General features: G+C 43.1%; 2 protein-coding genes across 3 annotated transcripts; both read left to right on the top strand.

Moving 5' to 3' along the window:
- The first annotated feature begins 1,341 nt into the window (after positions 1-1,341).
- On the top strand, positions 1,342-9,683 carry sufu (suppressor of fused homolog). Its single transcript, XM_080481730.1, has 12 exons — positions 1,342-1,705; positions 2,120-2,254; positions 2,600-2,736; positions 3,958-4,100; positions 4,340-4,425; positions 5,010-5,082; positions 5,523-5,679; positions 5,830-5,932; positions 6,372-6,506; positions 7,756-7,894; positions 8,016-8,084; positions 8,182-9,683. Exons 1-12 carry the CDS (start codon positions 1,557-1,559, stop codon positions 8,269-8,271), a joined length of 1,416 nt encoding a protein of 471 aa, XP_080337856.1. The 5' UTR covers positions 1,342-1,556; the 3' UTR covers positions 8,272-9,683.
- Positions 9,684-12,201: 2,518 nt separating this feature from the next.
- LOC308121104 (E3 ubiquitin-protein ligase TRIM8-like) lies at positions 12,202-24,326 on the top strand. Of its 2 annotated transcripts, none has more exons than XM_080482181.1 (7): positions 12,202-12,529; positions 13,103-13,695; positions 19,196-19,291; positions 20,982-21,215; positions 21,424-21,455; positions 21,665-21,780; positions 21,899-24,326. In XM_080482181.1, exons 2-7 carry the CDS (start codon positions 13,126-13,128, stop codon positions 22,558-22,560), a joined length of 1,710 nt encoding a protein of 569 aa, XP_080338307.1. In that variant the 5' UTR covers positions 12,202-12,529; positions 13,103-13,125; the 3' UTR covers positions 22,561-24,326. The 2 variants fall into 2 exon arrangements, with proteins under 2 accessions (XP_080338307.1, XP_080338308.1); XM_080482182.1 differs by having other exon boundaries at positions 12,236-12,548.
- Positions 24,327-25,170: the final 844 nt, after the last annotated feature.

Below are 25,170 nucleotides of genomic sequence, written 5' to 3'. Positions count from 1 at the left end.
CAGTGGTGGCTCTATTCTTTACAATAGTAGGCCAATCCTGTCTATATCGTGTAAAGTAGTTGTTAGTTGTCATGATCTGTGGCTCTGCACTAAATGCCCATAGTGTAACCACTCCTATTTCAGTATGTGAAAATCCACATGTTTTTGATGCCATACAAACTATGGTCATAATGAAGTTATTATATAGCACTTTTTCATATTATGAAGTTTGCATGCAGTACAATCAAAGACATTCTAATAAGGTTATCGGTCCTGAAAGAAGAGATGAATAAAAGATTGCTTGACTCTGCCAGGATAGTTTACTCATGTTAAATATTTTATGATTAATATACTGTATATTGTGTTTTTGATTTGGTATTGTGTATAGGTACAAAAAGAACTATTTACTCACTCTCGTTGAAAATATAAAAATTGTCCTGCCTTTATGTCTAAAATACTAATAAGCGACAAACAAGTAGGACAAACCCAGATATTGTTCAATAAATATACCAGCAGATATCATCACAACAAAGGTATAGAAAACTTAAATTTTCAGTTTCAATTAATTTAGCATATTCCTGTATTCAGTGTAAAACTTGTATGAGCTCATACCACATGAAAAACTGTTATCTAACACCGTGACTGACGATCTAATACATATTGAACGTGCAAACTATTATAGCTCAAACAGTCACTTGCACTCAAAGTTAAATTTTGACAGTTTTTGGATGAAGCGTATGTTGAAACACTTTATGGATTGCAATATAGTACCTAAAATTTGATCTTCTACATTTATTGGAGCATTTCAATTATATGACAAGTTCCAGTCCTGCTTTATACATCTCTGCACAAAGGAAACTCTGATGGGTATGATTATAATAATAGTAACAGCAACAATAGTCATTAGATATTGTGATGGATTAAACAGTCCAATACGACAGTTATATATTGTATTACTAAATGCAACTTAACAATTGACTGATGGCTGCACTTCAATGCAAATCATAAAGCTCAGATATAGACCACTGAGGCCAAAGCTCACGGGGTTGTTAGAAGGTACATTTTCCAGATAGTACTGTCTCGTGTCTCTTTTTGAAGTTATATCAGTGTTTGTATTTTAGAGTTTCCCCTTTTCTGAGTCCTTCTACAAGACTTTGAAGATACATTTGATCAACAGAACAGAGACACCCCCTGGGCCATGAAACGCTCTCCAGCTCCAACCTCGACAGCGAATCCGCCTTTTAATTGATTGACAGCGTGTTAACCAATCAGAAGGGTAAATTCATCTTCTAAACTCCAATGCTACATTTTCATTGGCTGTGCGAACCCGTCAGTCAGTGACGTAGACTTCCCCATCCAGCCAATCGTGAGAGTCTTTTTTGTGTGGAAGATGAGCAACAGGCTCCCGCTGAGTGAGGAGCAGCGGTCCGAGTCAACATTTTACACTTTCACTCCACTATTTACGTGGAGCTTTTATGATTAACTTTACTGTTTTCGTTGCTCCGTGGGTGGACAGTAAGCGATAGTTGTTGAAACGTTGTTTTCGTGGATTTGCCGAGTTTGTTCGAGGCAGTGGCATGGATGAACCACGGCCTACCAGTGGTGCTGCAGCCCACGGGCTGGTGCCGCTGTTTCCCCCCGGACTACAGGCTATCTATGGGGAATGTCGACGACTTTACCCCGAGCAAGCCAACCCGCTGCAAGTTACAGCCATAGTAAAATACTGGTGGGTAATTACTGTTGTCCCAACTCGCTTTATTCATCTACTGAGCCTGACTTTATAACTTCACGAAGCGATGGCTGGGTGGTTAGCCAGGAGCTAACTTAGCTTCAAAGCTAACAAACTTCTACTTGTAATAGTTACTCCCGGTTGTTAGTAACTACTGCTGTCCTGGGCTGGCGACTACATTATATCTCCCTTTGAAAATTCTTAAACAAATTAAAACATTGATGAGTATTTATAACATGCCATTGTTATGAATATTGATGACACGTTTGCATGACAATAGCGTTTGAACAAGGCTGAGATCATGAGTAATTCCAGCTTACTATCTGTTGTATAACTGTATTATGGAGTAAATGCAGTCCGCTGACAACAAAACTGTTTGGCTGATGGTTTTTCATGTTGTGCTTCTTTTAGGCTCGGGGGTCCAGACCCACTAGACTACATCAGTATGTACAGGAATATGGGCTGTGCTGCCCAAGATGTCCAAGAACACTGGCACTATGTAAGCTTTGGGCTGAGCGACTTGTATGGGGATAATCGTGTTCACGAGTAAGTAATTTGACCTCGGATGGACAGGGGGAATGGTGTAATTGCAAGATATGTGCAATGGGACAGCCACAGTTTGTTGAAGTTTCTTCTCTTGAAAAGAAAAAGATTAGCTTTACTGCACTCATGCAAATAACAATATAGTAAATGTATAACGTTGCTGCTATTATACTCAGCAGTATATTATAACTTATTCAGTTACTCACTTTGTGTGTGTGTGTGTGTGTGTGTGTGTGTGTGTGTGTGTGTGTGTGTGTGTGTGTGTGTGTGTGTGTGTGTGTGTGTGTGTGTGTGTGTGTGTGTGTGTGTGTGTGTGTGTGTGTGTGTGTGTGTGTGTGTGTGTGTCAGGTTTACAGGAGCAGACGGACCAAGTGGGTTTGGTTTTGAGCTCACCTTCAGACTCAAAAGAGAGGTTGGAGAAACAGCACCTCCCACATGGCCTGCTGAACTAATGCAAGGCTTGGCTCGCTATGTTTTCCAATCAGGTAGGGCTGATACACCTTCTGATCATAGATTTGAGATTGAGCAATACAAATTTATGGATATGATAGATTAAAAGGTAGGTTTAACAACTTTATTATAAGTACTTTTACTGTAAAGATCATGAAGATTTTAGGAAGAATAATACATTACGTGTTTGTTGTTGGTTTTCAGAAGTAGTACATACTCAACGTAGTTTTAGTACGTTTGAATGACATTTAGACACTGTGACATCATGATAGAAAAAGTTGTGTGCAATTGTAAAGTGAAAAGAGTGCAACAGTGGTCTCATGTCTTAACAGGTTAGTCAAGAGAAGACAGTGAATTTCAATGAGTTTTAACAGTTACATTCTTCATGCTTCACCAAGAAAATTTGTGGCCCAGAGCACTCATTTGTTTTATTCACGTGCTTTGAGAGAACAACTCTGTTGGGGTTGCAGTTTCTGTATAACTATGTTGAAATCAGTTGATCGTTTGAGATAGTGGCCAATTCCTGTGAATGTACTCGAACAGATGACTCACTTTCATAGTTACGGTAACACACATATGTGTTTGTTGGAGCTTTGTGTATTGGCAGTCTTATATTCTTTTCTCATCTTTTGACATTTTGATGAGATTGTTTAAATACATTGCGGATAAGATCATTCTTGTTGTTTGAATTTACAGTGAGAACATAAAGTGTTTTAAAGTTTAAATTGTAAGTTACAAAAGTAAATGTGGCTGTCAGGGCACGCAAGAGAAGAAGGCTGTTCGCTCCAGGCTGCCTTCTTCTCACCACCCGGCCCCACTCTGTTTTCCAGCTGGGGTCAATTTGTGTGTGGGTGGGCCAGGCCCCTAAAGCTAAATGAATGCTGATTCTTGGCCATCTTCTCTCTCACTTTCCTCCTGCAGCAAATCTGGACTGGTTGCACATTACCTCCCAAGCAGACAGGTTTACTCAGATGGAAAATGTTTTATGCTTTTCTTTCCACATGTGTGTCTTAGTCTCTCTGCTCTCCCTTTCTCTTGTTCTGGGGCTGATCTGTGTCCCCTCTTCCTGTTGTAGTTTCCCCTTGTAATTTTACTCCTGAGTGTTTGAACAGCCGGGGAATTAATTGTAGGAAATTAGAACAGTTTGGTGGCTTGAATTCACTCAATGGACACTAGTGACAGGGCGCGTACATGGCCTGAGTCCGTATGTTTTGTCAGACTTACAGAAGACTTGCCTTTTGTTGTTTCTTCTACAGAAAACACATTCTGTAGCGGTGATCATGTGTCGTGGCACAGTCCCCTAGACAACAGCGAATCTCGAATTCAGCACATGTTGCTCACAGAAGACCCACAGATGCACCCTATTCAAACTCCATTTGGCTCTGTGAGCTTTCTCCAGGTGAGGCCCAGACTGGTGCACTCCACACAGAAACTGGTGATCAGGACTTGATTAAGACTTCAAACATATCGTCTCATCACATGAGGAAATATGACATCAAGTCAGTCAGACTATTCATAATATTTAGTAATCAAAAAAAAAAAAGGTCTGGTCATCTTTAATGAATTTGCCTGTATAACAAATAATTAAACATAGGAGTGATGTCGCCACCTTTTCACACTTTTCTCTGTTTCCAATAGATTGTGGGTGTGTGTACAGAGGAGCTGCAAGCGGCCCAACAGTGGAACGGCCAAGGCATCCTGGAGCTGATGCGAGGGGTCCGAGTGTGCGTATCACTGTGTAGCAGTGTGGGTCGATTTGTAGAGACTGTTTTAGATTAGAAAGTGTTAATCTGAAATTAGTTTTTTTGTGTTTCACTTGACTCTACATGAGGACACATTTAATATGTTCATTTGAAGAAAAGATTTGAAGATGAAATTGTCAAAGGAACTTTGGTTTGTGAAGCGATGATGCTTTTTCCCCCCCGATCAATGCATTTGTAAAGAAACCATAACAGAAAGTCAACTTTTTCCCACTTTCATAATGTATATTATTTCTCCCTACAAACAGCTTGTATAGTATAGAAGTTTGTTCAAAACTTGTTGAGCTCACTTTATTAACAAAATGCTTCTTCGCAAACCCAAAGTCACTTGGTCATCTGTTTGAGGCACAATATTCACGGCTGGCCCTGATTGTTGAATAAACTGCAAACACTGTAACATCAGTCCCACTTTGGTGTGACAAATATGCAGAATACATTCTGAAAAGCGGGTGAACCATGGCTTGTTACTAATTCACTTATTAACCGTCTTTAACTCGATGTTCATGTCGACTGACCTGGACTAATGTGGCCGTCTGTTCTGTGTACAGAGCTGGTGGGCCTTGGTTAATCACAGACATGAGGAGAGGAGAGACTATCTTTGATATTGATCCACACCTACAAGTAAGGCTTTATGAACTCCTGCACACTCAACACAAGCTGCAATATTTTATTGATAAAGTATAAGATGAGAAGGAGTCTGTGTTACCTGCTGTGTAGAGGTGATGTAATCAAACTGCCAAATATTATTTATTATTCATAAACATTGTGTGTTGTGAAAAATGATGCTGTACTTTAACAACTTGTCTTCTGATGTTCCGTGAGTTATTTGGAGATGAATAACTGGAATCACAAATTTGTTAGTTGTTTTCTAATTGTGACACAGAAGAAACAGACTTTGTAATCACTGTATAAACAGATTCATATGTTGCAAACTGGAGCTGAGTAGTAATATTGTTTTTATGTTGCATTTGTTTTGTTTTTCTTCTGACTGACACGTGTTTTTTAGTTTTTTTCAATGTGAGCTAGTGTTGATGATTGCGTTTTTATGTTGCTCATCTAAGCAGGAGAGAGTGGACCAGGGTATTGAGACAGAGGGCTCTAACCTGAGCGGGGTCAGTGCCAAGTGTGTGTGGGACGATCTGAGTCGACCGCCAGAGGATGAGGAGGATAGCCGATCCATCTGCATTGGCTCGCAGCCACGCAGGCTCTCGGACAAAGGTATGGCAACTCCCGTGAGGAGTGGAGCTCCTCGGGACGGAGTCGACCGAAAAATTGCTTCAACAATCTACACCCAGGTGCTCTGCTTGCACGCTGCCAGCAGTGCATGATAGAGTAATTTCCTGGTTGTGTGTGGCTATGTGCTGACAGACACAGAACAGATCAGGGAGACCCTGAGAAAAGGACTGGAGTTTAACAGCAAGCCAGCACTGCCGCCTATCAGCAGCCAGAGACAGGGCCACGAAAGACCTCAGTGAGTGTTCCTCCTACACAACAAGACACACACACACACACACACACACACACACACACACACACACACACACACACACACACACACACACACACTGTAACAAGGGTGCAGCTCAGCACAAGAGTTGCACCAGGATCTCTCTCTCCACCACAAGCAGTGACTCACAGCCCCTGACATCTGAACCATTGTTCCTCAGCTCCACATTGTGCTGCTATGTCACTCTTCTCTTGCTATATTACTGTATAGGTTGTAGCTGTTTCTACAAAGTCACATAAACTTTTATGAGGGGAGTTTTGAAACCTGTGTCTCCACAACAGCATTCACAGCCAGAAGCAAAATGGCTGACATTCCCTTCTTGTAGTTTTTCACACAGTCATCAGCTCCCTCGCAGTCAGACTCGCTCACTGCTATTTTCCCTCTTCTCTTTTCGCTCTCTCAGGAGTCGGAAGGACAGTTTGGAGAGTGACAGTTCCGCAGCCATTGTTCCTCATGAGTTGGTCCGAACACGACAGTTGGAGAGCGTCCATTTGAAATTCAACCAAGAGTCGGGCACCCTCCTGCCTCTCTGCCTGCGGTACTGCACCACTCTCTCAGTCTTTCCCCTTTGGAGCGTTTGTGAGGCAGACAGAGAACAGTAGTCCAACCATCCGTGCTGCATGGGTGTGGTGGAGTGCCTTTAGAAAGCACAAATGATGCCAGTTTCTCAGACATGAATACTGACTGGTCCTCCTCCTCTGAAGACGGCAGGAAATTAGCAAGCTTGATGTTACCCAAGCAAAGTGAAACCAGCTTGAGGTAAATAATGTCAAGCATCGCTGTGAGGTAGTGACACGCTCTCACCTCGCAGCAGGAATAACTCCAGTTGGAATCTGGGCTTTGGGGGCCTTTCTGTGCAGAAGTTGCCCGCTGGGATACCTACTAGCGAGCGACCTGTTACCAACAATGGTCACCATGGTTACTACTGTATTTCCTGAAAGTACTGGTTCAGCAAGTTAGGTTGTTGCAAGTTACTTTTTGTTTTTACATCTATACGTTTCTCAATATTGATAGTGATGGCAGAACACAAAGCTAATGTAGAATTACTGGAAGTTTTCACGTTTTGTCCGTCCAGCATGGAGTTTAGAAATTGCAGGCTGAAGCTTTGGAAGGAAACGATTCAAAGTTGATGAATGAAAGCGGATGGTTGGATGTAGTAAAAGCAATGCTGCAGTTACCTCAGTATTGACGTAAATGTGTGATCAATGGACCTTAAAACTTTAATAGAAAAAAGTTTACAAACAAAAAAAACACATCCATCCAAGTTATACACAATTAATTTATTATTTTTTGCCACTAAAACGATAACCTACATATGAAAACAACAATAACCAGCTTGGCAGTAGTAGAAGACCTGGGTTTGAATCCAAGTTACGGTGGAAATGGCATCCAGAATAATAAAAAAAACCTTGGCACAAACTATGATCCAAGTAATTAATATTCTGTAGCAACTCGCTGCTGTGGCAGGAACATTAAACAAAAACACGACCAGGAAAGAAGTGCAGAGAAACGTTTGACTGTACTTAAGGATGGAAAGCTGAAAGTGAGAGCACGTCAACTTGATGGTCCACGTTATGTGATCCCAGCCTCAGAGTGTTTATCTGTTCTCAAAATACTGGACCTCTGATAGCTCTGTGAGAGATCAAACAACTAAAGCATAGTATAGCATATAAAGTATATTTTTGCTTGTAGCTGATTCCTTCTTAGTAATTTAAATCATTTGATTTTTACTTGTCCACACAACTTTGTAGCTCTAATACTTTGTTTTGTATGTTAACCTATTAAAGGGGCCGTTTGCTTCATGGAAGACACTTTACCTACAAAAGTATCCACGGTGACACGGCGATTACATTTGTGTCTACTGGAGTCGAAGGAGCCTTCGCCACTGAAGAGCATCCCTATGCAGCCCATGGGCCCTGGCTTCAGGTACACACACACACACACACACACACACACACACACACACACACACACATAAAATCACACGTTTAAGTTTCGGACTTTTATATTTAATGCATTCATTCCGCCTTCTCCTTTCCCTTTATAGATATTGTTGACTGAAGAGTTTGTGGAGCAGATGCTTGGGGATATACAGGAACTAAACACTCGTGAGGAGGCAAGAGAAACCCCCGTCCTGTGTTTTAACTTTCATTTTCAGTTTACTGAAAACCACCTGCCTTTATAATTTCCGTGTCCTTTCTCTTTTTGTTCAGACAAAGTTACCAAAGGAGTACAGCTGGCCAGAAAAGAAGTTGAAGATCTCCGTACTACCAGACGCTGTGTTTGATAATCCACTGCAGTGAGAAACAACACTTAACCTTAAGACAATGCCAGGGAAACCACCTGCAGACACACCAGCAGGAGACCTCCGAGGACAGGCCGTTACACTGAGCTGTTGGGGTGTACACATGTTCTCACAGTGGATGGACAGAGACTGTTCCTCTCATCATGTTGGTATGAGAGATAATCTTAACTGTTGTTAACTGTCACAGTATTCTCCATCCAGCCCCACTGTTTACAACACTTCTCTGATGCCTTTCGGAGTACCACATCAGTCTCCAGGCAGCCTGCGCAGACGGTTTGGCTTATTAGAACAATCCGGCGGGGCCAACAGCGATGCCGTCGGTCCTCCAGTAAATCCCAACTATACGATGCAGTTGAGCGTTCATCCTGTGATTCCCGCATTTAGTATCTAAAGCGATAGCTGGGTTGCCCTTCTCAAAAGCGTTTCTATTTATTCCAGTTGCCTTAGAAAGGGAAGAAAGATCACACCTCCTTTGTTAAATGTGCTAATGTGTATAGTATTTACAAATGCTGGACATTTCTCTCTCATGTGTTCGTGGTCATGCCAAAGCTGAAACATTTACTCTGCTGCTGTCGGTACTTTCTGGGTCTCAAATGTTTCGGGATTCTCACAGAATAACCTGACAGGCTTTGAGCTACGATTAACTATCATTCACTGCCACAGTTGCTGCAGGTACCAACACCTCCACACCCCTGTGCACAGTCCATAAGTCCTGTATTGACTCTATTTAAAAAAAAAAAAAAAAAAAAAGTATCTGCGTCCTCTTTTAAACGCTGTCTCCATTGGCCACATAAATGTTATCTTTTATCAGAGGGACCTGTTTGAAATTAGGTCAGAGTATAATTCCTCAGTGCCTTGATTTTGAAAGGATTATATGTGTTCTGTTTATTCCCCTAATACTGCCTTTAGCTCCTGGGTTGGTACAGGATATCACTTTTAATAGAGGCTGCTGCCTTCCATGTTTTTTGCAGAGTCTGTCTTTCCATCATTCCATGTTAATGCCAAATGGAGATGAGTTTGTTTTGTTTTGTTTGCTACAGTGTTATTATGAAAGTGTACTCTTATACCACATGTGATGACATGTTATTTGTGTTTGTCCTTTTTACTCAGAATGACAAATGTAAGGTTTAGACTTCATTGGTATGGATTATATTTTTATTTTATTGACTGAACTGGCTGATTGTAATCCCAAGTGCATTAAAGAGTGTAGGTATTTACACAATTAAAGCTGGATCACTAATGCAGAATACAGTGGAACTTATTTTGTCTGTAAGCTCTTTTCTTTGGTAAAATGGTAGAAATTGGAGACTGTTGAAGTTTGATAGCTATTCAGTAAAGTAAAACTACAATACACTGTGTACAAAGTACATATACACTGCTCCAAAAATAAAGGGAACACTTTACAACACAACGTTACTCCCAAGTATATCACACTGGTGTGAAACCAACCTGTTCAGTTAGGAAGCAACACAAATTTATGAATCAATTTTACCTGTTGTGCAAATGAAACATACATGTGGAAATGAGAGGCAATTAGCAAGACAACTCCTATGAAGGAGTGGTTCTGCAGATGGTGACAAACCATCACGCTGTTCTGGTGGCTGATGTTTTGGTCACTTTTGAATTTTGTCAGTGTCCTCAGTCCTAGAGGTAGCATGGGACGGTGTCTACAACCAACAGAAGTTGTGCATACTCATCCAAGACGACACGTCAATGCGAGTTGTGGCAAGAAGGTTTGCTGTGTCTCCCAGCACAGTGTCCAGAGCATGGAGGACATACCAGGAGACAGGCCAGCACACCAGGAGACGTCGACGGGGGCGTAGGAGGGCAACAAGCCAGCAGCAGGACTGCTACCTCCTCCTTCGTGCAAGAAAAAACAGGAGGAGCACTGCAAGAGCCCTGCAAAATAACCTCCAGCAGGCCACCAATGTGCATGTTTCTGCTCAAACTGTCAGAAACAGACTTCACCAGGGTGCAATGAGGCCCCGACGTCCACAAGTAGGGCCTGTTCTTACAGCCCAACACCGTGTAGGCCGATTGGCATTCGCCAGAGAACACCAACATTGGCCATTGGCGCCCTGTGCTCGTCACCGATGAGAGCAAGTTCACACTGAATACATGCGTGAGTCTGGAGACGCCGTGGAGAACCCTCTGCTGCAGCAACATCCTCCAGCATGAGCGGTTTGGTGGTGGGTCAGTGATGGTGTGGGGAGGCATGTCTTTGGATGGCCGCACAGCCCTCCATGTGCTAGTCAGAGGTACCCTGACTGCCATTAGGTACCGATGGATGAGATCCTCAGACCCTCAAGAGAACATCCGCCGCCTCATCAGAAGCATGCCAAAATTCTAATATGTAGTAGAGGGGTCTCTGTTAAAATGCTTTAAATTAGCGATTTGAGCGTCAACTCGCGTTATAAAGGTTGTGGGATTTTACCATCTTTATACTTTGTTTACGTTGCTGTTAAATTTACTACAATATGTGGGAATTAGAATGTGTTTATAATTACCATGGAACAGTTTTATGGTTTAACATAGTGGAAATCATCACATTATTGCAATTCGGTAGTATAGAGTACTTGTACTAAGTTGCTACTGAATATACAGTTTGAATTCATATCAAACCCTTTGATTTGAATTTTGCAGCCTCCTTAATCATTTAAGAGAAAATTCTTGATTCATATCCACATTTGTTGAGAATGCAAATAGAGAACGTTTCACTTTTAACCAGCAATGGAAGACCGTTTCCACAGTGAAAGCAACAAACCTTAATATGTGAACTTATCTGTGCTCTGTGTTTCGTTTATTGCTCTTGTGTTGTGCAGCCATGGCATACATTTTAATTTGAATAATGTATATGGAGCAGTATTGAAAAAGAATAAAGAAAAAGAGGAGAAAGTTACTAAATCTGAATTGTTTGACATAAGATACGACTCATAACTGCATCTGGTTTATTGGTGACAATACAGTAATATACAATTGCATCTAAAAGGATTATGTATCATGTGAAATGTCAATGGGAGCAGCTGCAAGTCAATGGGTGCAGGCTGGGTACATGGGACAAACACAAAGAGACAGACCTACAGCCAGTTAAACTCACATGCATGCTATTGGAATGGTGGTATGAGACTAGAATAACCAGAGAAAACACGAACACAAAAAGGCTCAGCATGGACTCAAACCCACGACAGAGCTATAGCAACAGTAATAATATTAATAATAATTTATTTTTGATGCAATCTCACAGTGTTACAAAAGGCAACAAAAACAAAGTTCCAATTAAAAAGGTAAGTAAAAAAAACAACTGTTGAAATTAAAAAAAAGGTTATCAGGTCATTGGGTGACTAAAGGAACGCAATAAAAGACGTTCAAGAATTGTTGTTTCGTTTTAAAGGTACACTACAACACTGCGACACCAAGTATCCAAAGAAAAAGTTATGAAAAATAAATCTAACGGATTTTCACAAGTTATTATTTGAAATCACGTGGGATCGAAATGGTTCGTCTTATGTGTAATAAATGTGTAATAACTCCTCACGAGTGGAACAAACTGAACACCTGCTGACACTTAGAAGCATTATTTACTCAGTCGTTCTAATAAACAATTGATTTGACTGTTTTTATTACTTTTTTTTTTATTTTTAAAGCTAATAAATACCAATGCTTTGTTTTGAAGGTATTCTTTTCTCTCTGTAGGGTGCTATTTTATTGTAGTTTTACTGTTTGTATTGGGAAATTTTGTTGTTATTATTGAATTATTTTTAATGATCATTATTTGTAGATTTCCCTGTCTAAACTTGGAGTAGTCTACACTTTTGGCTCAGGGAAGCGTCTTTTACCGTCCGTCCGGTAGAGTTTGCTGTGGCCGTGCTCTGTCTCGCTCCCTCCGGTTCCAACCTCCGGTTCCTCCACCGTCCTCCTCTCGGCTCCTCCCCGTCGATGTATCAACTCTGACTGGTCACGTTATTGGAGGAGGGCAGTCGGTGTGGAAGCACTGCGCTCCCTTCCGACCACTCACTTTATTCCGCCTGCACTCGCCACCAAAAATATCACCCGGAGAGTCCGAAGTGAGAGCGAAACCACCGCAGCCGCAGGACTTTAACCGGGATTAAAAAGCCCCGGTGTGGAGCTCGTCAGACGGACGGCCGGACTGTAATCCAAGCGGGGGGAGCCGGGTTTCACTGCGGGCTGGATGACAGGCTCTCCGCGGCGGTAGAGGTGCACCGGAGTGCGCCGACGACATGGAAAACACATAGTTGGTAACGTTGCGCTCTTTCCGTAAGAATACATCCCGTGTGTGTCAGTCAGGAAGCTCGAGTTTCTCCTCGCAATCATCGACCTTCTCTTTTTTTTTTTTTTTTTTTTTTTTTTTTCTCTCTTCTTCTATTTTTTTTTTTAAAACCAGGAGTCGCGTTTTTTCAGTGTTATTCAATCGCAAGTTGTCACTCGCTCTCAGCCTGTATCGTCCTGTTCCCCAGCAAAACACGCACAAACCAAACATCCACACTCAATCCCCACCTTCGTTAGAAACCGTGTTTAATCCACTCACCGCTTCCCAGTGGGGGGGTTACTGTGTTCCTGCGCTGAGTTTCTCCGTGAATTTGAAGAGTTATTTGAACAGTTTTGCGCGTCGCCCTGTAATGCGTCATGAGTTAATTCTTGTGTCATTGGAACACATTCCTAATGTGCCTTCACCTACAAAGCGTGTCTCCGCCTGTGTGTTTCGCTTGGCTCACGTTGTGTCAGTATCTGAATACGCTCATTCTCTGTTTGTTTTGTTTTGTTTTGGTGTGTGTGTGTTTTTTTTTTTTTTTTTTTCTTTCTTTTATTAGCGGCACATCGTCAGTTTGGAGTCATGGATGCGAGCTGGAAGAACTGCTTCGAAGAGGAGCTCCTGTGTCCCATCTGCCTCAACGTTTTCGACGAGCCCATCCAGCTGCCGTGCAAACACAACTTTTGCAAAGGCTGCATCTCCGAGGCCTGGGCCAAAGACGTCGCGGCGGTCCGCTGTCCCGAGTGCAACCATGACTACGAGCAGAAGCCCACGCTGGAGAAGAACTTCAAGCTGGCCAACATAGTGAAGCGCTTCAACGCTCTGAACACGGAGAAAGTCCCCGCCGCGCTGCACTGTGTCCTCTGCAGACGAGGCCCCCCGCTGCCCGTGCGCAAAGTCTGCCTGCGCTGCAAAGAGCCCTGCTGCCAGACTCACATCCACACGCACCTCAAGCAGCCGTGTGCGGCGCCGGGACACCTGTTAGTGGACGCCGAGGAGCTGAGCGCTTGGACCTGTCCCAGTCATGAGGAGTACAGGCTGCTCCACTGTGAGGAGGAGCAGGTGGCTCTGTGTCCGTTCTGCTGCATCTCTCACTGCACTAACCAAAGACACACAGTCTGCGATGTGGATACACAACGCATACAAATGCAGGTAGACAAAAATCACACACACACACACACACACACACACACACACACACACACACACACACACACACACACACACACACACACACACACACACACTCTCTCTCTCTCTCTCTCTACCCCCCCCCCCCCCCCCTCCCCTGCCCGCCGCCGCGCTTCATACCATTAATGTGAAAAGATGTGATAGATGCCCAACATGCCACGGATGGTTCTTTTGAATTTTCAAGGAAGTGAGCATTTCTTTCAGTTCGCCAGTCTATAAAGGCTTCCTCTCCTCTGCCTCCTCTTTTAATCTTATCTGATGTGAGAGGACTGGACAGGTGAAAGCCGCCCCTCTGGGTAGATGATGACATGTGCGCGCACGCGCGTGCACGTGCACACATACACGCGTCTATACGTCACACGCTGCTTTTAACCTTGATCATACCACCCACTCCAAACCGCCACGCCCTCCCATTAGTCGTGCCCCCCCCCCCCCCCCCCCCCCCCCCCCCCAACCCACCCACCCACCCTTAAGTGCTGTGATGCAATCTGCATCCACCGGAAACGTTGACCCCTGTGCAGGGGGGCGGGGGGGTGGGGGTGGGTGGGGGGGAGGAGGGTGGAGGTCCACATGTAGTTTGTTTATGTTAGCCTCCCTGTTCAGTTTCAGGATCTCTTTCCAGGAGTTGCACGCTGGCATGTTTTCAGAAGCTGTTGCAAAAATAAAGCTCATAAGCCAGTGTGTGCGTTGATCAGGCAACAAATTGCCAAGGAGTGAATAATGATCCGTCTTGGCAGGGTCAACCTCAAGATGCACAAAGGAATGCGTCTCGCATAAGGCTAACGTGCCGTCGCTGGTTCTGCTCATGTGCTTCCCTCAATCCTTTCGCCTTATTTTAGTTTTCGCTCCTTTCACAAGTCTAATGCAAGGTGTAAAAAAAAAAAAACCAAACACCCACATTGCCTTGTAGACATGTTTTTCTCCATCCCTCCCTATCTCTGAAGGGTGGGAGTGAGAATCAAACTGGTTGCTGCGTCTTGTTGATACTTTTCGGTTGCAAAAGTTACAGTGACGATTCTCTACATACTTTTAAATCAGCCGAAGTCTTTGGTGCAAACTGTTTCCCTGGTTCAGGGCTATTATTGGGACAAAAGATGTCTGTTCAGCCCTTTCCACAGCTGCTCCTTCTACACCCTCACATGCACACACCCACCCATCGCTCTGTTCTTTCACAACTGTATGGTCACCGGGCAAATGGAGTTATCCAGGAGTCACAGTTCGTGACTCTTCTCAACTTAACGCTGTCCACGCTTGGTGCATTCGGCCTCGCAGGGCCCTGTAATTTATTGATAAATGTGGCAATAGCCTAGAAGTTAGGCTTCTTGGATGCCGGGTCATTTGTTAAAGTAATTTGAGTCTGGAGTGGCTTCACATCAGTACTTTCTGAGAGGTCGTTCTGCTTGACAGAGCTGCAGTCTATTTTGGTAAAAGGATTTTAGATTCCCCTGGCAGCACTCTTGTTGCTTTTGGGATAAACAAAGAGGGAACAAACCACCGTAGCTGTGTTCATATCTCGGGTTATCTTTGGCTCTCAAAGGAGACTTTTACAGTAACCTTTTGTAAGCTTGCTGCTAATTTCGAGATGAGAAAAGAAGAGTAATATAATAGTAATGTCGTCCCTGGGACAAGCGGAGGAGGAGCCCTCCCACACAGCCTCACCTTGGTTTTCTCAGGCACCTCAGCAGGAAACCATCACTCATGGAATCTCTGCTGTTTGCAGTTTCTTGTATCTGGGCTGGAGTGAGTCAGTTCCCCAGAATGCTGAGGGCTGTCCATTGACATCAGAAGTGGGGGAATAGTTGTCAGTTGATTGTGAAAGAGGCTCTCTGTTCATTGAGCCCGAGGCTTCTCATTTAAACATGAGCTTCCTGGCAACCTGTGGGCGTCTGGATGCCTAAATAGGACAGTGGGAAAAGTGATCATTGGTGGGTTTAAGCCTGATAAAGGTAGGCTTTCATGCCACAGTGCTGCCCTTGCCCCTTTATGGTATTTCAAACAGACGACAGAACAAAAATGGACTTGGTGGAAGCAAAATGAAGAAGACACGATGGCTGAGCAGAAGCACCAAGACCCTCAGAGGATGCTCGACGTAATGTGAAGCCGCGTCGTGGTACAGCAGCTCACGCACCATTTAAAACACCAGTAAAACGGCGGGTTTCGGAGGCTCCTGCTGGTTTTGTCTGTAGAAATGACACTTGAGGGATAAAGTTTTATCTACTGTGTGAAGATATTTTTGATACCTGAAAAGTCTGAAGGTATTTTGTGCACAGAATGTGAAAAATTTAAATAATTAGTCACTTGCTTTTGTCTCGGTGACGTCAGTTATTATGTGATTGTCTGAAGAAACTTCTGCGTAGATAACATGGAGTGTTGTTGAACCTGAATGTCGTTTTGTATGAGAATGAGATCTCAACACGTCGTGTCCAGAGCTTCAGAAACGGCCAAGTGTCCTAATCTTAGATGTTACTATTTGAAAGCTCTTTCAACCATATAACACCAGCTGGGGCTGATGGTCCATATGTTCATCCCCTCGAGTTAATATATGAAGATAAACCTATTACACAGCACATCTGAAAGATACACAATCCTCACGTTGGAGTCAGTTTGAACATTTATTACGCTGAGCTGCTTATATATACAGTCCAGGGAGTTTATTTAGTGTTACATGCCACCAAAGTTTATTGTGTCAACAAACCGGACACAGACCAGCATGAGGCAATAATACCAGTTACACAGTCGTTATTAGCGTTGTACCAAGACAAGGTGGGGCTTCTTTTTTTTTTCTTTTTTGTTTGTTTGTTTTTAGCTCACATTTGTGTCGCCCACAAAGTGAAAACAGGAAGATTAGTTTCCCCCGTGTTTTGCAGCTGAGTTTGTGGAAACTATCTGAGATTTCTCTGAAGTTGTTGTCTGACCTTGAACGACAGTGAATCATGTGCAGCTGTTTGATGAACCCCCCCCCAAAAAAAAGGGCCTCGGCCTGTTGCCCTTTTACACCTGTGTAATGTATGATTTTATGATGCTGGCTTTGCTCGAACAACTCAGGTTTGTCCCCATCCATTGAGGCCACAGTATCACAGCTCATAAAGTAACTTTGCACTCTTGATTTTTCTTGTGGGACCCATTTCTAAATGAGACAGTCAGCAGTGCCGTGGCAAAGCAGCAATTAATGCCTGAATAGATTATTGGAAGTGCAATGTTTTCTTATAGGCACTTAAAGCTGAGCCAATCAATATTTTTATGTGAGCAGTAAATCCAATAGCTATATGCAATGTGAGAGGGCTCCCTTGCACTTGAGAAATCCCAAAAAGAGCTGTCACCTTGCTTCAGCAGTTCCTTATAAGTTTAGTGAGGTATTTTTTTTTGTGTGTGTGTGTTTGATGTCATTAGTTTAGTCTTAAAGCTTAGTCAACTATACACTCTATATCCAGCACCAAACAGCAGACACATTCAAGTTGGGTGTAAACCGCTGCTATTTGTCAGTAAACTGGATGTAGGTTGTTGAAGGGGTTAAAGAAACGGTGACATTTTGCCTTTTTTAAAGTGATAATCTGATTTATGTTCATTGTCTTTGTGCTAATTCTTGACACCGCCGCACACAATAACCTGAGGGTCAGGGGGAAGCCTTTTCCCACCAAGTCATGGTGGTGAAATTACTTGAAGGTTCAACAATGAGCAAAGCTTCAGTGCAAAACCGAGTGTAACACTTACAACGCTTGCAGACTATATATCAGGACTAAGCCAATTATTTAAATCTAACCAGCCAGAGGGGGGGTTATGCTTTGAGTTCCTATGGATTACAACTCGTATCAACAATATTTATATGAAGCAAAGTTTTAAAATGGAGTCCAGCACTGAAACACAGATTACTACCTGATGTGACACAACGTGTGTGTGTGTGGCAGCGTGCAGATGCCAGACAAATTCATATCATGACGGGTTTGAGGTTTCGTTTTTCGGTGGTCAGAAACATTTACATCTGTGTCTGCTGGTGGTAATAAATAATGCTCCTCTCCTGAATGAACACTTTTTTCGCATTAGCATAGTGAAACAGTGCTGAGAGGTTTCCTGCCCAACTTAAGGACCCCTCAACACTGATTAAAGCACCACTATTAAAATGTCTTCGGTGACATTTTTGCATGTCAACAGAAACATTACGAGTGGTTCAACATGCAATCCCAATTTTATGTCGCCTCCGGGAAATATTGCTTCTGTTTTCTGAGCGAGAATAAACTTTTAAAACCTTTTCTGGGTCCGTCGGAACACTTCAGAGTGTATTTGAATCCTTTTTGTTCTAAACCAGTGTTGCTGTCGGGCGAGCTCCCTCTGGGAAAATGAAGATGTCAGTGCTGTTGAGGTGCATAAGACAACATGAGTGCTGTAAGCAGCTGAAGAGGACTGTTGCTGTGATCCCACAATGGAGCTGCCCTGAGACTCGCTCACTCCCGACCACAGGAATGTCCTCACTCTCCCTATCTTTTTAACCTCTTCAAAGTTTCTTTTTCTATCGGTTTCACTCTCTTTTTGTCTATTCTTTCTCACTTTTTATTCGGTCTGTTCTTGGCATGTGTAAAGCAATGCCTCGACTCCCATTCCCCTTTCTCCGGCGCACACTGGCTGGGAGGGCGAGCGAGCCGGGCCCCAGCGTTGTGCACACAGACATGACAATCTGTCACTGACACAGAGGCCAGTGCAAACAATGGAAGCGATGCATGTGGCAAAATGAGGAAGCACAGAGGGGTGGTGAGACACCCCCCCCCCCTTTTTTTTTCTCCCCCCCCACCCATACTCCTCCCACCCTGCTCCCTCACATACACATTAGCTTTCACATATAAATACATACACAAGGCTTTGTTGCCATGACAGCAGTTTTTCTTTTTTTGGGGCATGGCGCCTTTCCCATGCAGAAATGGTTCATTAAAACACATACCTGCCCTCCCTTGTTCCTACTTAGCTGTCAGTCTGTGACTGCAGATTGATTTCCATCTCCTGCAGTAAATGGGGGGGAAAGATTATGTTTACCGGGTTCTTTTTTACTGGCCTTTGGCTCTTTCTGCTCTCCTGATTGTGCCCACAGAGGAAGTAGGCTGGTCCCAACAATGGACTTCACTTGAGGTAGTAGGGTCCTTTACAAACACAGGAGCAATCAGGGATGGATTTGTGCTATTATGTTTACCTTTGTCGGTGCTTCCCTATGGATAAATGCATGTGGTCGTTGCTGGGAGCTTGTGTTTCCTTTTGTCTAATTAGGATTATGGAGGAAGTTGTTGGAGTGAGTTGTGAATAGCGGGCAGGGTTGTTTAGGTTGCACTAGAGGCCCCCAGTTTTTGTAGTTTTAGTGTGTATGTGTGTGTGTATGCTTGTGTGTAATTTCTTTTTTTTTTTTTTTTTTTTCTATTTTGAGCATATCCTGTTGTGGTTCATCTATCTAATCCCCCTCGTCTCTGTCGTCTCTCCACAGACCATGCTAATGAGACAGCAAGAAAGACTGGACAGTCGTGTTCAGAACATCGATGAGCAGCTCAGCAAGCTGGAGACAGACAAGACGCTGATGAAGGTTCAGTACATGCTCACTGCACATCCTCATGACACTGCTTCTGGAAAAAGTGTTATTTCTGTAAAACCTTGAATAAAATACCCAAATTATAGCCCTCAAGTGGTCAAGGGCGGATCACATGTTATTACAAATACCACCCTTTAAAAAAACACGTCTCTGTTTTTTCACATATTTCTTTCTGTACTGTTTTGTCCTGGGAGTAAATGATACTCTCATCTAAGCATCTTAACCGGATATACAACACTTATTCGTAAAGGCACTTTGATACACGGCCACCTTTTGGTGTCTCTTTGAATGTCTCTGTGTGCAGTCTGCCAGCGTTTATCAAAATGATTGATATGTAAGTAACGCCATTCAGCAGTTGGGCTATTTCGCTCCGGCTTGTTCATGAGAATTTAAATAATCATTTTCATCGTATTGCAGATTTCTGCCGAGAAAGGGTTTCGTGTAAAATAGATTTGAGTTCCGCCCCACACGGATATGGTTTATTTGAATTCAGTCATTAATGTGAGTAAAAAAATATGTTTTGTTTGCAGTTTTACAGCTCAATACCTTTTTAGTGCTTGTTTGAAAATGAAAGGGAAATGTATTGGGAGCTGTCTTAACCACATAACTGGCTTGTCCATGGGGTTAAAAATACATTTTGCAAATGATTCTTCTACCTCAGTTCTGAACAAGAAAAACGTGGATGCAGTGAAAAACTAAAAAAAACCAATCTATATTCAGGGTGTGATTTGCTGTGAGAGACGGTGAAGTGCTCTGCCCTTTAGGCTGCTTAAACCCCTCTTCTGACGATTTTTTTCTTTTTTTACCGCAGGGGGATGCAATTTATCTCCTCTTCATAGAGATTAATGCTACTTCACCAGCAGACCATACTAAAAAGAAAAGTTGAATAAATGTCTTGTAAAGTCGAAGTAAAGCGGAGCTGCCAACTGTCACTCCTCGAAAGGGAAACTCAACTGCTGCACAAACTTTTGACTCGTGTTGATTTGTAGTTTTTAGCTAAGCGTCGGCATTTGGTGTTTTCACAATAACTGTTATTGTTAACGTTTGTTGGGATTTGTACGAAATCAAAAGGGCTGCAGAAAGCCTTCTAAGAGGCATAGAGAGTTAAAAGTTTCTGTCTTTAAACAAGGGCCTCAAAACTGGAGGATCTCTTAAACGTATAGCTGAGCTTAATCAAGCAATTTGTTTCACAGAATTTGAGTTATAATGAAAGTTATTATCATTATTATTGTTTATCAATATTTCTTCTCAGTAACTGCAAAGAAAAGAGCGTATTGGGGGAAAAGCTCCACCCTGACTTAAAGTACAATACAGCTAAACACATCAATTTTTTTCTTTCAATTGAAGCATAATTCCTTTTTTGTACTTTTCTTTTCTTGTTTACTGAAAAATCGGCAGCCATGAAATGTACCTAGTTTGCTAAAGTTGACTCCTAAACCCTCATTACGCATTGAGCCTGTATGCAGTATATACACAAAGATATCAGAGGACTGGGGAGTATTCTGAGTGTGTTAATCTGATATTTAGTAATCAAATAACTCCGGCTATTTGACAAGTGACCCAATGTCGTTCTATTTACATGATGCCTTTAGTGATGTTATAACTCCATAACATGCAGACTGGATCTCTGTTTGAACACGTTTTAAAAAACTTACCTGTGCGTTAACGTGTCCTTTAACCTCAGGTTGCAGTGTCTGAGCTGAAGGAGCGTGTCAGAGCCCAGTACAAGAGGATGCATGCGCTGCTCGAAGCAAACCAGGCTGAATCCTTGCAGATGCTGGAAAGCACTTACATTGTGTACAAGAGGAAAAACTCTCAGCAGGTTCTTCAGCTCAATGAACGTCACCAGGAAGCAGAGAAGCTCCAGAGCTCAGTGCAATCGGCCCTCCAAAGAGCAGTCAGCCTGAACTTCATGAAGGTAGAGCAGTTATCGCTTAATGTCTTCGGCATGCTGTTTATACTGTTACATGAAATTCTTTAGAGCAATCTTGTTTTTTTAAGAGTGCCAGAAAATGTCATGTGTAAACAAACACTCACGCAAAGACAACTTTTGCGTACTGCTCCAGTACTGACACATTTGTTTGATTTTTTACTTCCCTTTAACTTTTTACTTTCCCTTTTTTCAGAACACTAAACCGTACAAGATTCTAATGGACAGGTAAGAGTTTTACCTTAAAGAAGCTGATAACTGTTTGTTCATCCTCATGCCACAATAAATAAAAATATACTCCTGAGTGGGAACGTTTCCAAAACCTCATCAATCACTATTTGGACATAAAGTATGCCAGTTCAAGCAGATCCAAAGAGCTTCAGAGCTTCAGTCTAGTTGTCTGGTCCTTATGTTCTTTTTTGTTTTGTTTTTTTCAGGTCCAACTCGTACCTGAGTAGTTCAGTCCCTCCACTCAGAGTGGGCCAACTTAACTCCAATCACTTGCTCTCCAACCTCTCAACGAGAGAGAAGAACTTGCGAAAAATGCTGGAAGGTATGGATGAAAAACAATGCATGTATTGAATAAAGATGAGTGGAGTTTTGACTACAATGCATTTACTGGGGCGCAACGCAGACTTTGAGCTTTTTCCTTTTTCTTCGCCTCCACACAGAACCGTTCAGTGATGCATCCATTCTCGAAAGTGTCCAGTGTCACAGCAGCTCCACCGGCTCCAACCTGGGCGCCAGTTCAGGACTCCAGAAGAGGAAATATAATGTGGCATTTCTGGAAAAAAACACAGAAAACTCCACCTGCCAGGACCTTCCACCTTTGCTCTACAGCAGCAAAAAACCCTTCATGTCCGCTGACCAGAGTCACCGTGCTTCGTCCGTATATTCCTCAGATGTCCTTTCCCAGAATGCCCATGCTGGACCCGGCCACAGTCGGCTGCTTGACCCTTCATCCCATCACATGGTGGGTCTGGGGTCCAGCTCTGGCCACCACTCAGGGACCATGTACCCACCGTCCCACTTCCCCAGCGCAGGTGCCTCGCAACAAGCCACGTACGGAGGGAGGAAAGTACTCATGTGCACTCTGAATAACTGCTGCTGTTCCGGGGCCCCCGCCGCACCTGCCCGGCCTTCATACCCGACGCTGGAGTCGTTCCCATCCATGACCTCTCAGGAGTTTGCCTCAAATGCCCCGCTACCTGCAAATCAACCACTGCAGCATTTTCCCATGAGGGGACTGATGGAGGCGTCGCAGACGGCCCGGCACCCAGATTTCTACGGGCTGTACGGCCAGTCTTCAACCAAGCATTATGGGACCAAGTAACAAACCAGAATGAACATTTGTTCAGTTATTAGAACAGAATTTAGCATCAAATTGTCCATGTCATTGTTTTTATTTGTTTCCACCTTGAAATAATTTGTCAGATTTCAGCACATCTGATCCCATTACTTTGATCATTTGGCCCCCTTTACTCTCTTAATCAATGACACTAGTAATACTCCTATTTGAAACCCATACATTTGTACTTTTATTTATTTTCAGTTTTGGTTTAACTGGAAGTGATAATGTGAGTCTTAAATCTTTTTGAAGCAGTGACCTAATAAAATGACATATCGCGTGTCCTGGCAAAGGACTCCAGAGACTCCAGTGCCTAAAAAGACTGTTAACACACTCTTGTTGTACTTGCAATTTCCTAGCTCTTGATTATTTCCCGTTTGCGGCTGAAAGCATGCAGGGAGCCCTCTCCGTGCACTCCAAAGTCCACGTGGCTTTAGAAAAAACACTGGACTACAAATGCTTGTCAGGTTTTTGAAGAATTTTTTATAGAAGATTATGAATAAACCAAAATATGTGGAAAATGTTGAATAAATGAAAAAAAGGAAACTAAAGTAACGAGCCATTGTTGTACTTCAGCCAGCAGTTTACTGTTTTCATGTAATCTTACGGGATTTTTGTCTCTACTTATAACGTGCACTTTAAATACACGGACACAGTTGTTATTTTGAAGATTGTTTGATTATGGTTTGAGGTCTGTACTGAGCGGCATGTGAGGGTTAAGAGGTTTTACAGTCTCACTGAGTTACAGAGAAAATGTCAGTTTCCCGTAAGAAAAAACAAGAAAGTGAAACAAAGAGGAGCCATTATTGTAGAGCATCCCACCCTGTGTGTGACCCTCAGCCTCTTCATACGTTAAATCTTTCAAAAGAGGGGAAATACATACGATTCTGAGATCGACTGGATCCAGAAATACCTCATAAAACAGTGGCGGAGGTTTTGGACAATGATTTGTTACAGAGCGGCCCACAGCAGGCCCGTTATCTGCCAATTTGGAACAGTTCACTTCCTTGTCAACATCCTGGTCTGTGGCAAAAAATCTCCGTCTCATCCCTCTTTGTCTCGTTATTGGAGCTGGTTGTCAAGTTAGGTCAGAGAACAGGAATAACCGATGAGAAGCACCTCCCTCCCTCTTCCTCCCTCTTCCTCTCCCGGGGTATCATTTGCCAGAGCTCGATGCAGAGGAGGAAGAGGAGGAGGAGGGCCGGTTAGAGTGGCGTATTGATATAAGCACAGAGTTTTAATGAGGGCTGGGACAGTATAGTCATCTACTTATCTGTCACTCATATTCCTTTCATCAGTCCCCTCCCCCTCCTCCAGTGAGACGGTGATATAGAGGCAGTGAGCTTGCGGGGGGGGGGGGGGGGGGGGGGGGGGGGGGGGGGAAGCGAGAGAGAGAGGGAGGCGAGGAGGTTGGGTTAGAAGTGTGTCTGTCTGTGTTATGGGGGTGGATATGCAGCCAATGAGACACATCACTTATTTATGGGTTATAAGACGTCGTGCCCTTCTGGTTAATTTGGCTATTTCTCCCCTCTGGACTTTTTTTTTAAATTTAAATTCCTTATATGATTTTCAGCCCCCCTTTAGTCAGCGACTGTGAGAGCGAGAGGGCAGAAGGCGGACCCACGGTTTAGTTACAGTGTGGCAATCTGACATTTATTGTGTTTGTGCCAGTGTGTGTAAGCCAATTAGCATTCCCCTTGTTCACTCTTCCCTCTGAGTGTGTTATTAATAAAACATACAGCAGATACTCTAAAGGAGGAGGCCAATTCGTCAATTTAATTCATTTACAGCTCTGTGTTTATTTTCCGGCCGTGACATTTTAAAAAAAAAAGGTAAACAAAATAATTGTGCCGTTTGACAGTTTGGCCTATTTTATTTATTGATTTATCTGACATATGTTCTTGTTCATGCACAAACGTTTACCTTGAAGAAAAGTGTGTATCCTTTGCGTGTGTGTGCATGTGTGTATGTGTGAGTGTGTGTGTGTGTGTGTGTGTGTGTGTGTGTGTGTGTGTGTGTGTGTGTGTGTGTGTGTGTGTGTGTGTGTGTGTGTGTGTGTGTGTGGCTGTGGCTGTGGCTGTGGTGTCCCACGCACTCGCTTGTTGAGAGTTCAGTCCTGCTTTTTAAGTCAATGTGTGCCCAGGTGTCGGCACACAATCAGCCAGTTAACGTGTTTCCTCATATACTTGCAGAATGAGGCTCAGTGCGTGTGTGTGTGTGTGTGTGTGTGTGTGTTCAGTGAGGTTACATATAGGGTAAAGGGTGATGCACTGACAGCTGTGTTCTGTTGTGGCAGGTGTGTTGGGGCTGTATATGCATGAGTGTGTGTGTGTGTGTGTGTGTGTGTGTGTGTGTGTGTGTACAGGGAACTGTGCAGCTGTTGTTTGTGTGCCAGTGATTGTTGGAGTTAAGGTGTGCACTTTTTCTCTTCCTCACTTTGCTCAGCATTAGTGAACAATTCTCAGTGTGACAACTGTTTACAAATACACATGTAAGTGACTTGCGCTACAACATTTTCACATAGCCACAAACCAAACAGAGAAAAAAAACAAAATACAACGTAGAGATATTTAATCATTATGTGATAATCAGAAG

Source organism: Lipophrys pholis (assembly GCF_963383615.2).
Source record: "Lipophrys pholis genome assembly, chromosome: 15".
NCBI classification, from domain to species: domain Eukaryota; kingdom Metazoa; phylum Chordata; class Actinopteri; order Blenniiformes; family Blenniidae; genus Lipophrys; species Lipophrys pholis.
The sequence above is the reverse complement of the archived record's forward strand: the minus strand, read 5'-3'. Positions and strand labels throughout refer to the sequence as shown.